General features: G+C 40.4%; 1 protein-coding gene across 1 annotated transcript in view; it reads left to right on the top strand.

Annotated features, from left to right (window-relative positions):
• Positions 1 to 815: 815 nt before the first annotated feature.
• CHUK (component of inhibitor of nuclear factor kappa B kinase complex) overlaps positions 816 to 13,850 on the top strand; it is a gene marked incomplete at both ends in the record, with an annotated part of 34,177 nt that continues 21,142 nt past the window's right edge. The window contains 8 exons of the mRNA XM_080693691.1: positions 816 to 920; positions 7,529 to 7,623; positions 8,850 to 8,964; positions 9,631 to 9,700; positions 10,490 to 10,578; positions 12,415 to 12,504; positions 12,896 to 13,020; positions 13,189 to 13,296. Coding sequence (XP_080549817.1) covers positions 816 to 920; positions 7,529 to 7,623; positions 8,850 to 8,964; positions 9,631 to 9,700; positions 10,490 to 10,578; positions 12,415 to 12,504; positions 12,896 to 13,020; positions 13,189 to 13,296 — 797 coding nt within the window. The remainder of the gene's footprint in view (positions 921 to 7,528; positions 7,624 to 8,849; positions 8,965 to 9,630; positions 9,701 to 10,489; positions 10,579 to 12,414; positions 12,505 to 12,895; positions 13,021 to 13,188; positions 13,297 to 13,850) is intronic.

The raw sequence follows: 13,850 nt of genomic DNA, 5'->3' as shown, positions 1-13,850 counted from the left end.
ATCAATGACCCACAACTCACTTGCTATCATGCGCATTCTGGTTGCACTGACACATTTCTTTTAGAATTTGATTCCATGCTGATTCTTATACCCTTGAGTTGTGGAGATTCCCTGGGTTCGCTGGAGTGATGATCAACTGGAAAACTGGGAGCAGGTTCCGCTATGCCATTTGCCATTCAGAAACACTTCTTGTTGCACCAACAGAATTCCTGAAGCTTGCGGTTGCAGCACCATGGAACGGGACACCTCAGAAATAATTCCCACGGTGAAGAACCGTAGTTCTGGCAAACACATGATGGGGCTACCTGACTGCAAGCTCCGTGAGGCATTTGGGGGGCTCTCAAAAGTCCGGAAGAACACTGTTTACTCCGGACTGACATCCTCCAGTCCTTGCAGGTGCTGGCTCAGCGAGTGGTGGGGTTGAAGGGTAGATGGCAGAGAGCTAGAGAAAAGTGAAACGCAGCATGCGGGGTGGAGACTACGGGCTATTTAGAAAAGAGGGACATGGAAAAGACCGGCTTGGAATGTGATTTGGAGTGAATCCCGAGTTGGACGAGATCTTACACTTTCAGGTCTAGGAAAAGAATGTATCCTCTCAACCAGGAAAACGCCTAGGGCACTAGCGGGCAGACACAGAGCCCACTACCGCCGTCCGGCCCGGTCTCGGCCAAGTCCAGCCGGCGAGGGCGGGGCCTCCGTGCTGCGGCTGCCGGAAGTGACGCACGTCTCGCGAGAAGAAAGACGCGCGAGCCTCGGCGGCCCGGAACCGGCCTAGGGACGGCGGCGGAGCCCGAGGCCGCGCGCCCTCCCGCCCCATGGAGCGGCCCCCGGGGCTGCGGCCGGGCGCGGCCGGGCCCTGGGAGATGCGGGAGCGGCTGGGCACCGGCGGCTTCGGGAATGTCTGTCTGTACCAGCATCGGGTGAGGCTGGGCGGAGAGGGGTGGCGGTGGTTTTGTCAGGGTGTCCGTGGAGCCCAGGGTTGTCAGAGTGTGAGATTGCCTTGGGCAGCGTTCGTGATTTAGGAAGTGTGTGTGTGTGTGTGTGTGTGTGTGTGTGTGTGCGCGCGCGCGCGCGTGCTTGTGAACCTGGGTGACAATCCGAGGTTGCATCTGAGGTTCTGGGGCGGGTGATGAGTTGGAGCTACTAGGGAGAACTTTGGTTTGAGTGTCAAGACGTGACCGGCTCTTTCGGAAGTGTGACTGTGACAAGTGCATTTGTATCTCTTTGAGAATGTGGACGGTCAGGGTGCAGAAGACAGATGCACGGTACTGTGTGTGTGTGTGTGTGTGTGTGTGTGTGTGTGTGTGTGTGTGTGTGTACGAATGGATGAGAAACTGGGACTGAAGATGGGAACAGGCTGCCGCTTGAAGGGTGTGCTGGGAGGCCCTGTGGTCAGTGAAGACTGAAAGGCAGGGCTTCGTGGTGAGTCTAGGGCTAAATCTTTAGAAGCATGCACAGACTTCGGAAGGAGACAGTGTGAGAGCAAGCTGAAGAAATGATCTTGGCTTCAAAGAAAAGGAAATAGATTGACGGGGGGCGGGGGGCTCTATTCTGTGGAAGACAGCGAACATCAGACCCAGGAAATTGACTTTGATGTAATCGAAAATGTTTAGCCATTTTAATAGCAATTAATCATGTTTGAGTCATGTGTCCTTTGATGTATCAATCACAACTATGAGCCTTTTCCTCAGAAAAAGGTATAGATGTACACTCACACAACCTGGTGCTTGCTATCTAATGGGTGGATACTTTCCCCGGGGGCATGTCAGGTGACCTGACCCTGAACTAATAATATCTCTACAGTATAGATTTTGTTTTGTTATCCATAAAACAGTAATAATAATAATGTATATATACATCCTACGTCTGCTTGAAGGTTAAAAAAGATGGAAATGTGTTTAAAACAAAGTACTGTACTTGGCTCCAGAAAGCCCTCAACTGTTAGTTCCTGCTGCTACTTTGTTGTTGCTTATCATTATTAGTTGTCTTTAAAACGGGAGTGTCAAGATAAAAAAAAAAAAAAAAAAACAGTGTTCTGGGAAAACCACCTTGTAAAGGATAAATTTGGTTGGGAAAACCACCTTGTAAAGGATAAATTTGGTTGGAAAAACACAAGGGACAAGATTAGCAGTTAAAATGCCTGTATTTGGTTTATGAATAGAGAAGTGAATCCAAGAAGAGAAATCATAATTTCTTGTTTTAAGGAACGTGAGTGTGAGTAGAAAGCCCATAGAATTGGTTAGAAGGGAGGGGAGATAGAAATCTACTTCGGGAGGATAGACGTGTTTGTGGGGCAATTAGAATGACAAATGTCACTGCTAGAACTGAGGAAACTTTGTGAAGTAGATTTCTAGATAGAGAATAGGAATAAAGTTTGGAGAGAAAATGGAAGATGGTGGACTAAGACGTAAGAACTATAGCCGGGCGTGGTGGTGCACGCTTGTAATCCCCGCGCTTGGGAGGCAGAGACAGGAGGATCACGCAGGTTCGAAGCCAGCCGCGCGTGCTGGCTTAGGAGACCCTGTTTCCAAATAAAAATGTAAAAATAGGTCTGGGAGTGTAGCCCGGGGGTAGAAGGGCTTCCAGGAACCCCAGTACCACCCCCCCCCAAAAAAAAGTACCGTCATAATTGACGGAATAGTGGCACACGCTGTAATCCCAGTATTTGGGAGGCTGAGGCTGGAGGATTGCAGGTTCAAGAACAGCCTCAGCAACTTAGGGAGCCCCTATTTCAAAAACAAGATAAAAGGGCTGAAGGTGTAGCTCAGAGGTAGAATGCCCACTGGGTTCAACTCTCCAAAAGTAGCAAATTAATAATTCTTTTTATCAGAGGGAACATAATACACTTAAAGAAAAAGACAAAAAGTGGGGGGGGGGTAGGTGGAGCTGGGTGCTTTCAGGGGAATGTTGCCCATTAGCCTGGTCATAAGAAGAGAACTGCTTCTCTTGGTCTCTGAGGATGGATGAATTTACCACCTTTTTTTCCCTTGGTGGTGAAGAGTACACAGCATAAAAGTTACCATTTTAAGTGTAGCATTAAGCACATTCACACAGATGTATAATTATCACCATCTCCAAAACTTTTTCCCCTACCCAAACTGAAACTCCATATCTATTAAACAATTAAGTCTTCAATTTCACCTCATCCTAGCCCCTGGCAACACCATTCTACTTTTTGTCTCTGTAGAATTTATCTGTTTTTTTTTTTTTTTTCTTTTGGTGGTACTGGGGTTCCTGGAAGCCCTTCTGCCTCCGGGATACACTCCCACGGGCTACACTCCCAGACCTATTTTTTATTTATTTATTTATTTTTAATGTGGAAACAGGGTCTCTTAAGCCAGGGAGGCTGGCTCCAAACCAGGCGTTCCTCCTGTCTCCGCCTCCCAAGCGTGGGGATTACAAGCGTGCACTACTACTCTCTGCGTTTTGTTTTGGTGGTGGTGGTACTGGGGGTGGAACCCAGGGGCTTTTCTACCTCCGGACTATATCCCCAGACCTATATTTTTATATTTTATTTGGAAACAGGGTCTCACTAAGTTGCTGAGAGCCTTGCTAAGTAGCTGAGGCTGGCCTCGAACCTGTGCAATCCTTCTGTCTCAGCCTCCCAAGCGTGGGGATTACAAGCGTGCGCCACCATGCCCAGCTCAAATTTATCACTTTTTAAATGGAAAAGACTTGGGCTGCCCTAAAATCTTAGAAATCTCTCAGGAACTTTCCAATTGATCAAAGCACTCTTCTCCCAGAGAGAGAGATGGACATATAAACAAAGTACAGTGAAGCACCCTATATAGTGAAAGTCTTTGCAAAGTGATATGGAAGGATGGCAGAGAAACAAACAAACAAAAAACTTCCTAGGGACTAAGGTAGCATTTCTCAAAGTGTGTTTGGGAAAGCATATCCCATGGAATATTTTATTTATTGGTACTGGGGATTGAAGCCAGGGGGTGTTCTACCTGCTATAACTCTAGGCCTTTTTATTTTTTTATTTTGAAACAACCTACTAAATTTCTGAGGCTGACCTTGAACTTGTGATCCTGTCTCAGCCTTTCAGGTACTGGGATTATGAAGTAGATTTCTAGATAGAGAATAGGAATAAAGTTTGGAGAGAAGATGGAAGATGGAGGACTAAGACATAAGTACTGTCATAATTGCTGGGCATAGTGGCACACACAGTAATCCCAGTATTTGGGAGGCCGAGACTGGAGGATTGCAGGTTCAAGAACAGCCTCAGCAACTTAGTGAGCCCCTATTTCAAAAACAAGGTAAAAAAGGGTTGAAGATGTAGCTCGGAGGTAGAATGCCCCCTGGGTTCAACTCCCCCAAAGTAGTAAAGTACCTCCCCAAAGTAGCAAATTAATAATTCTTTTCATCAGTGCCACCATGCCCTCCTCCATGTAATACCTTAAATAAAGGGTACAGGTGCAAGTGATAGCACTTGCCCAACATGTGCAAGGCTCTGACTTTGATCCCTAGCACTGCAAAAACAAAATAAAAAAGGAAAAGAACAATTGGCCCTTCATGAGTTCTTTGTTCACATATTCAACCATTTATGGATTGAGAATATTTTAAAAATGCATTTATTCTAAATATGTACAGATTTTTTCTTCTCATCACTCCCTAAATAATATAGTATAGAAGTTATTTACATAGCATTTACATTGCACTAGGTATTACAAGTAATCTAGAGATGATTTAAGGTATATGGGAGGATAGAGATAGGTTATATGCAAACACTATGCTATTTTAATATAATAGACTGGGGCATCTACAGCTTTTAGTAACTTCTATAGTTCCTAGAATCAATCCTCCACATACCAAGGAATGACTTCATTTTGTTTAAATATATTGTAAATGCCACATATACTATTACTTTGTTTGGAGATTCATAATCCAAATGAACATATTTAGAGCTCCAAAAACCTAGAAACTAATTTAATTTAGCATTTTCTAATTTTTATTGTAAAATACATATAACAGTTGTTTTAACCACTTTTGAGAATACAGTTGTTGTATTAAGAATATTTACATTGACTTATAAGTATCACCATTATCCATCTCCAGAATATTCCTTTTTTTTTTTAATAGTACTGAGATTTGAACCCAGAGACATTCTACCTTCAAGCTACACTTTCACTTGTTTTTACTTATTATTTGAAAATAGGGTCTCACTAGGTTGATGATAGTCTCACTAATTGCTGAGGCTGTCCTGGCACCTGTGATCCTCCTGTCTCAGCCTTCCACATACTGGGATTACTGGCATTTGCCACCTAGCCCAGCTCTTTTTTTTTTTTTTTAAGACAGGATTTAATTTGTGTTGTTCAGGCTGGCCTAGAACTCATAATCCTCCTGCCTCAGCCTCTCAAGTAACTGGGAATATGGGTACATTCCACCATGGCTTACTTTTTTCAAATTTTTTTTTAAATGCAGAACTTTCTTTTCTTTTTTGGGGGGGTAGCATCTCTAAACTTCTCAGCCTCTCGAGAAACTGGGAATATGGGTACCTACCACCACGCCTCACTTTTTTCAAGGTTTTTTTTTTTTAATGTAGAATTTTCTTCCCTTTCTCTTCTTAGGGGGGCTAGCATCTCTAAACTTCTCAGAAAATATTCTTTATGAAAAGGTGGAATTTTACAGAATAGGTGAAATATAAACTGAGGAGTTCACAAAGGATTTTATGGGCTGGAATCTTTTTGAAATAACTAGCTTATTTCCTCATTCATATGAGCATTTAGGCCCTAATGTTTTTCATGGCTGTGCTAATAGTCTTCATGGTAGCAAAACATTACATGGCATGGGATGTATCTACAGCCAGGCACCTGCTTATAATGAAGGGGTGAATGAAGGAAGTGAGTACTGTGGTTAGGCCAGCTTGTAGTCTGTGCTGGTTCCTTTCTTCTCTCTCCATGCATTATGAACAGTTTTGTCTTTAGTCTCTTTCCCCTTCCCAGCCCCCAACTCACAGTATCCCAGCTAAGCTTCCCTACCTATATCTTCCCCCCCCCCACCAGACAGTGGGCACTTGTCTCTCTATTTATATATAGCTTAGACCACATCTCTGGATTGTGTCAGAGATTACACATTTTGGAAACTGTGGTGAACTCTTCTGACAGTATCAGAAACATGATCTGTTTCACCCTGACTGCAGATCCTGGACTGCAATATTAGTGTTACTAGAATATGGTGAGGTCACTATCTCCTACATTGTCCATCAGGATGGGTTTAATTTTAAATAGAATTGGCTAAATTACCAGTCGTAGCAAGAGATGGTAAGTTCACTTTCTAGATATGGAAATAGAAGTATAATCATTGTCGGCAATTTTTTCCATGTCATTTGAAATGCAAAGATTAGGATCTAATTTTAGAGGGTTTTTTCTTTTTTTTTCTTTTGCATTAGACTTGGTCATATTAAAACTGTTTCTTGCTCTTTTGAGGCCAGGGATCTCTGAATTATTCTCTTCATTCTAGTTTTGATATTTTGTGTGTGTGTACTAGTGGTTGAACTCTAGGGGCATTCTACCTCTGAGCTCTCTACTTTAAACCCTTTTTATTTTTTATTTTGAAACAGAGTCTCACTAAGTTGCTGAAGCTGGTCTTGAACCTATGTTCCTCCTGTCTTAGCCTCCCAAGTTCTGGGAATATAGGTAGGTACCACTGTACCTGGCTCTTTGTTAGTTGACTGAGTTTAGAAAGGGGGTTTGTTAGCCAGGTGTGGTGGCACACGCTTATAATCCCAGAATTTGGGAGGCTGAGACCGGAGGATTGCAGTTCGCAGACAGCCTCAGCTACTACTTAGTGAGGCCCTCTGCAACTTAGTGAGACCCTGTTTCAAAATAAAGAATAAAGAATAGGGCAGGGGGTGTAGCTCGAAGGTCGAATGCCCCTGGATTCCACCCCCAGACCCACAAAAAGAGAGGGGGGGGGAGGGAGAGGGAGAGAAAGAGAAAGAAAGGGGGTTTGTTGGGCAGACGGGATCTTTGTATATTTATAGCAGTATCTATGAGGTAGTTTTGTGAAGAGACCTGTTATAGGATTAGCCTCAGTTGCTTTTTATTTATGTGCTGTGGTATATTTGATGGTCAGGAAGCATTGATTTAGTAGTCTTATGGTCTAACAAAAGTGTTGGTTTAAGAGAGCTGTGAAGCTGGGCGTGGTGGCGCACGCTTGTAATCCCAGCATTCAGGAGGCTGAGACCAGAGGATCGCGGTTCGCGGACAGCCTCAGCTACTACTTAGTGAGGCCCTCTGCAACTCAGTGAGACCCAGTTTCAAAATAAAGAATAAAAAATAGGGCAGGGGGTGTAGCTCAGAGGTTGAATGCCCCTGGGTTCCATCCCCAGACCCACCAAAAGAGAGAGAGAGAGAGAGAGAGAGAGAGAGAGAGAGAGAGAGAGATGTGAATAATATGTATAATTAGTAAAGCTAAAGAGTGTTGTTTCCCTGGGTTGACATTTCTTTGATTCTTTGATAACAACCAAATTTACATAAGAACCCAATTTATTTTTTTGTTTTGTTGATTTCTATTTTGGCAGGAACTTGATCTCAAAATAGCAATTAAATCTTGTCGTCTAGAGCTAAGTACCAAAAACAGAGAGCGATGGTGCCATGAAATCCAGATTATGAAGAAGTAAGTGTACTTGCTTTGTAAAAAATTACTCTAAAATTTAGTGGCTTAAAACTATAAACATCTACAGTCTGTGGCTTAGGAATTTGGGAGTGGCTTAGGTGTGTGTGGTTCTAGCCAAGGGTCTCTCCTGAGACATCTCAAAATGGTGAATAGAGCTGTATTCATTCAAAAGCATGATTAAGACTGGAGTAATTGCTTACAGGCTGGCTCACTTACGTGGCTTTTGGCCAGAGGCATCAATTCCTTGAGAGCTTGTTTGGAGGTTCTAGCAGGGAAGTGCAGCTACTCATATACCCTTGATCAAACACCAGTCCTCCTCTATTCAGGGAACGCCATACTCTTCGACTGAGCATACAGATTTGGGAGGGACACACCATGGAGTGGTGAGGGAAGAAGGGGACACCTGTCTAGCCAACTAGATCAGTCGAATCAACCCTGGCGATCAATGGGGTGACAGATGTTGCAGCCAGATCACCCTTACATCCAGAGGCATCTATTCCTCACCATGTGGGCCTCTCCATAGGGAAGCATGAATATCTTTATGATGAGCTTGTTTTCCCACAGTCAATGACCTTTGAGAGAGAGAGCAAGATGAAAGCTGACATTTTTAAATTGAATTCCCATGGAGATTACATTTCATTCTTTCTACCACATTGTTAGGAATGAGTCACTAGATACAGCATAGACTCAAAGAAAGGAGAATTAAGGTCTTGAAGGGAGAAGTGGATTTTTTTTTTTTAAGTGGTACTAGGGATGGAATCCAGGGGCTTTCTACCTCTGGGCTATACTCCCAGACCTATTTATATTTTATTTGGAAACAGGGTCTCACTAAGTTGCTGAGAGCCTCACTAAGTAGCTGAGGCTGGCTTTGAACTTGTGTGATCCTCCTGTCTCAGCCTCCCAAGTGCTGGGATTACAAGCATGTGCCACCACGCCTGGCAAAGTGGACATATTTAAAATTTTTCTTCTTCCAGCTGTCATCACACCCTGTTGATCTTATCTCTGGTTTGTAGATGAGGAAGTTGAAGTCCTTACTGTTGGTAGAATCTGGATCTGAAATGAGCATTTTCTGACTTCAATGTTGTACTTAATTTACTTGATAGTTCTCAAAATTGGCTATGTGGCAAAATTACAAAGAAGAGCTGGTATGGGAACCCATGCCAATTTTGTTATCCACTTTTGTTTTATTGAAAAAAAATTTGATTATAATGTTTTCCACTTGTTAGGTTGAACCATGACAATGTTGTAAAGGCCTGTGATGTTCCTGACGAATTGAATTTTTTGATTAATGATGTGCCTCTTCTAGCAATGGAATATTGTTCTGGAGGAGATCTCCGGAAGGTAATGTAGATGAAGAGATAGTTAATCACAAACTTCAGCAGTGTTTGAATCATATTCAATATAATAATCCAGTATAATAATTTGGTAATCTGGAATGAGGATCAAAAACTATGGCTTCCTATCTACTTTATAAATAAATCTTTTTTGGAACACAGCCATTCTCATGTCTATGGCTGATTTCATATAGCTGCAGAATTAAGTACTTGTGACAGAGATCGTATGGCTTGCATATTGGCCTGTTCCAAAAGATATTTTCTAGTCCCAGATTTAGAACAATGATTTTTGTTGTTTGCAAAATGGGACTACACTGATAGGGTTAAACCAAAATTATCAGTGTTTAAGGTGTGTATATAGATTTTTATTGCAATCTTTCTTTCCTATTTCATTTTAAATGTGTCCATATGACTATTTTATTTATATGTATGTGTGTGTGTATTTATTTATCTGTGAGGTATCACCCCTTTACATAAGCCTTGTCATGAAATTTATATGTTTTCAGTATGAATTTGGTAATTTTGTTTTCCTTCTTGTATTTTTTTATCATGACTTATTTTCTCCTTTGAGTATCTCTTGTAAAGATTAATGTGTGTTGTGGTTGCTGCCCAGCAATTTGCAGTACACAATTTTAGATTTCCTTTTTCATTGTTGTTGTTTTATTTTCTTTAGCTACTCAACAAACCAGAAAATTGTTGTGGACTTAAAGAAAGCCAGATACTTTCTTTACTGAGTGATATAGGTATGTAATTAATGTTAATACCATTCTAATCTAATGCCCCATTGGGTTGTAAAAGCTTCTATATACTGTTTGCTAATTAGAAAGAATTGTTGCTATACTACAAAATATATAGATTTTTAACATCTATAAAGAAATTATCATAAAAATCTATTGGTGCTAAATTAAAACTAGAATATTTTGGTTTTGGCTCAGAATCATTCTTTGTCTAAAAGATGTTTAATTTCAGACAAAAAGTGGTGTAAAGTGACCTTATTCAATTTCAGTTCTCCCACTCACAGTCAACCTAGTACTTTTATTTACTGTAGAATTGCATCTCTTTGGACAGTAGATCTTCAAGTTAACTCTTAGGCTAATTTCTATTTAATCATAATTACTCCTGAAGCATCCCTAAAATAACCAGTATCTAGGCTCTTGGAGGAAGCTCAAAAGCCAAGAATTGATTTCCCTATATATCTTGGTTTTGCATCTTTTCCTAGGTCATGGAAGCTCAAGTCTAGTTGAAGAAGATGATTTAGGTGGGAGGAAAAACCCGAAGGGTTATAAGGATTTTTCTCAATTGATTGTTTCATTTCTTTTTACTGTTAATCCCAATAAGTTAAATTAGCATGTAGTATATTCTTTAGTATTTGTTTAATGTTACTGAAGAAAATCTGAATTACTATAATAGTTGGGCATTTGTAATGGTCCAGATAAATTTGAGCATTAGAACATATCTGTACAAAATGTGAGATAATTTTTTTTAGCTCAGTATCTTCTATTGCTTCAAAATACATTTTAAATTTTATTTAGGGTCTGGAATTCGATATTTACATGGAAACAAAATTATACATCGAGATCTAAAACCTGAAAATATAGTTCTTCAGGATGTTGGTGGAAAGGTAGGTGAAACCTGAAGAAATGTTCCATGCCTGTTGCATACAGTGTCCCTTAAGTAGTGAGTGTTTGAACTTTGGTGTCTTTACTCTATACCCATAATATCTATACTTTTAAAATTTTAGTCCTTACCACACTGAACTGTAGTTTTATGGTTGGTTTTTTTTACTCTTCTACTAAACAATGGATCTGTTACAGAAAAAATTGCACCAGTCTTGTTCATATTCTGGTTTTCCTATACCATATGTAGCAGAAATTATAGATAGAAAGTACATAATTTGTTAACTGTTTTATTCTTAAGAAGCACATTTAAAACATAAATACACATCCTGAGTCAACTTCATATTGAGAAAAAAAAAGTATGTGTGGTTTTTAAAAACTTATCTTCCTTCTTTTTATTTATTGACTTCTAAAATGTTTAGTATTATCAGAATAATTTGAACAGTTTTCTTGTTTTTAGCATCCAAGTTGCACTCTAGTAAAGACTTAAAGCTGTAAGTCTGAACCTTGCATTGGATTATGTGCTGAATCTTTAGTTAGTGAAGATGGTGATTGGTCAGTTAATGGAATCATGATGATGATGCTTCTGATAGGAACCTTTCTTATATGCTTGGGACCAATGATCTCTACTGCTTCTTTTTTTTTTTTTTTTTTTTTTTTTTTTTGCACGGTACTGAGGATTGAACCCAGGAGCATTCTACCTGAGCTACACTCCCAGCCCTATTTTTTTATTCTTTATTCAGGGTTTTACTAAATTGCAGAGGGCCTCACTAAGTAGCTGAGGATGTCCACAAACCTTTGATCTTCCCGTCCCAGCCTCCCAAGTACTGGGATTACAAGCATATGCCACCATGCCTGGCTCTTTTTTATTTTTTATTTTTCTTTAATGTGTCCAAAGACAGGGACATTCTTGAATTGGATAGGGGTTGAGTTACATTTAATGCCTTCCATAATAGCATGGTGCTTCTTCAAGTTTAGAAATCATTCATATCTTTGCCTTCCAGTTTTTGAATCAAGCCCCCACCCCACCCCACCCTTTTTTTTTTTTTTTTGCAATAATGGGGATTGAACCCAGGGGCATTCTACCTCCGAGCTACACCCCCAGCCCTAGTTTTTATTCTTTATTTTGAAACAGGTTCTAGTGATTGCAAAGGGCCTCACTAAGTAGCTGAGGCTGTCCTTGAACCACGATCCTCCTTTCTCAGCCGCCCTAATGCTGGGATTACAAGTGTGCACCACCACGCCCAGCTAAGCCTATTTTTAATATATCAAAATAAAAATAATAGCCAGTCTGCCTTTAGTTATTACCATGTATTGGGCAGTGTGGTAAGTTCTTTATTTTCACTATTTTATTAAGTTCTAATAAACAATTCTGTAAAGTAGGGGCTATTAGTAATGTAATAATATAGGAAAACACAAGAGTTTAAATAACTTGATCAAGATCATGTGGCCAAGCCAGGCATAGTGGCTCATGCCTGTAATCACAGTATTTGGGAGGCTGAGATAGGAGTACTGCAGGTTCAAAGCTAGCCTCGGCAACTTAGCAAGGTTCTCAGAAACAGGGAGATCCTGTTTCCAACTAAGAAAATAAAATGGAGCTGGAGATATAGTTCACAGATAGAACATCTCTGATTTGAATTCCCTGCACTACAAAAAGAAAAAAAGTAACAGGAAGCTCAAACACTTGTGTTATTCCAGAGCCCATGGTTTTCACCCCACCCTCTCTATAGCTCTTTGTAAGGACATTGATGCCTTTCCTTTCCAAATATTTCACATATTTATTGCTTTTTCTTTTGAAATATTTGAAAATGAAAACTTAACTCTGTCTTATTAATTTTCAGATAATGCATAAAATAATTGATCTAGGATATGCCAAAGATGTTGATCAAGGAAGTCTCTGTACATCTTTTGTCGGAACACTGCAGTATCTGGTGAGACATGTATTATTTTTTATTTTTTATTTTTTTAGTTTAAGTACATAAACAGACTCATTTGTGATTCTGACAGTCATGAACATAGCAGGTAAAAAATAAAAGAACAAGCTGGGCGTGGTGTCGCACACTTGTAATCCCAGCACTTAAGAGGCTGAGACAGGAGGATCACACAGATTCGAAGCCAGCCTCAGCTACTTAGTGAGGCTCTCAGCAACTTAGTGAGATCCTGTTTCCAAATAAAATATAAGATAGGTCGGGGGTGTAGCCCAGAGGGAGGTAGAGGCCTCTGGGTTCCATCCCCAGGACCACACACTCACACAAATAAATAAATAAATAAAATAGCCTTTCTCTTACAGTATTGGCATTTAAAGCATTTTATCTTTTTAAGGCCCCAGAGCTCTTTGAGAATAAGCCTTACACAGCCACTGTTGATTATTGGAGCTTTGGGACCATGGTGTTTGAATGTATTGCTGGATATAGACCTTTTTTGCATCATCTACAGCCATTTACCTGGTAAGATATTCACGAGAACTTTGGCATGCATAATGGGAATTGATTTTTTCAGTTGTCTACTCCCTACCTTTCTTCAGAGATATAAATTACTTTTAAACAAAGAATTGGATAAAATTAATGGCAAGAAATCAATGAGGTTGTCTATCAAAGTGATTTTTGTTTTTATAGGCATGAGAAGATTAAGAAGAAGGATCCCAAGTGTATATTTGCCTGTGAAGAGATGACAGGGGAAGTTCGGTTTAGTAGTCATTTACCTCAACCAAATAGCCTTTGTAGGTAAGTGTACTTTAGTCGAAGTTTGTCCCAGTTTCTTCAGAATTGTAAAAGAAGAGTAAAGTGGATGTCTGGTTTCAAGTAACATATCTTGTAGAACTTTCCATAATAATGGAAATGTTCCGTATCTGTGTTGGGTTCGTGAACTTTTTGAGCACTTGAAGGGTGGCTTGGATGTAACTCATTGACAGGGCGCTTACCAAACATGTATGAGGCTGTGGGCTTGATTCTCAGCATTTAAATAATAAAAAGATAGCTAGTGTGATTAAGAAACTGAATTTTAAATAAATAGAAATGTAAATAGCATTATGATTTGTGGTTATCGGATTAGATAGCACAGGTCTAGTGGAACTGAGAACTTGTTTTGTTTTGTTTTGCAGTACTAGAGATGGAACCCAGGGGCATTCTATCTCTAAGCTACACCCCCAGCCCTATTTTTTATTTTTGAAACAGGCTCAGCCAGGTGTGGTGGCACATGCTGTAATCCCAGCGCTTGGGAGGCTGAGACAGGAGGATCTCACAGGTTTGAAGCCAGTCTCAGCTACTTAGTGAGGCTC

This window comes from Muscardinus avellanarius (genome assembly GCF_963383645.1).
Source record: "Muscardinus avellanarius genome assembly, chromosome: 4".
Classification (NCBI taxonomy): domain Eukaryota; kingdom Metazoa; phylum Chordata; class Mammalia; order Rodentia; family Gliridae; genus Muscardinus; species Muscardinus avellanarius.
The sequence above is the reverse complement of the archived record's forward strand: the minus strand, read 5'-3'. Positions and strand labels throughout refer to the sequence as shown.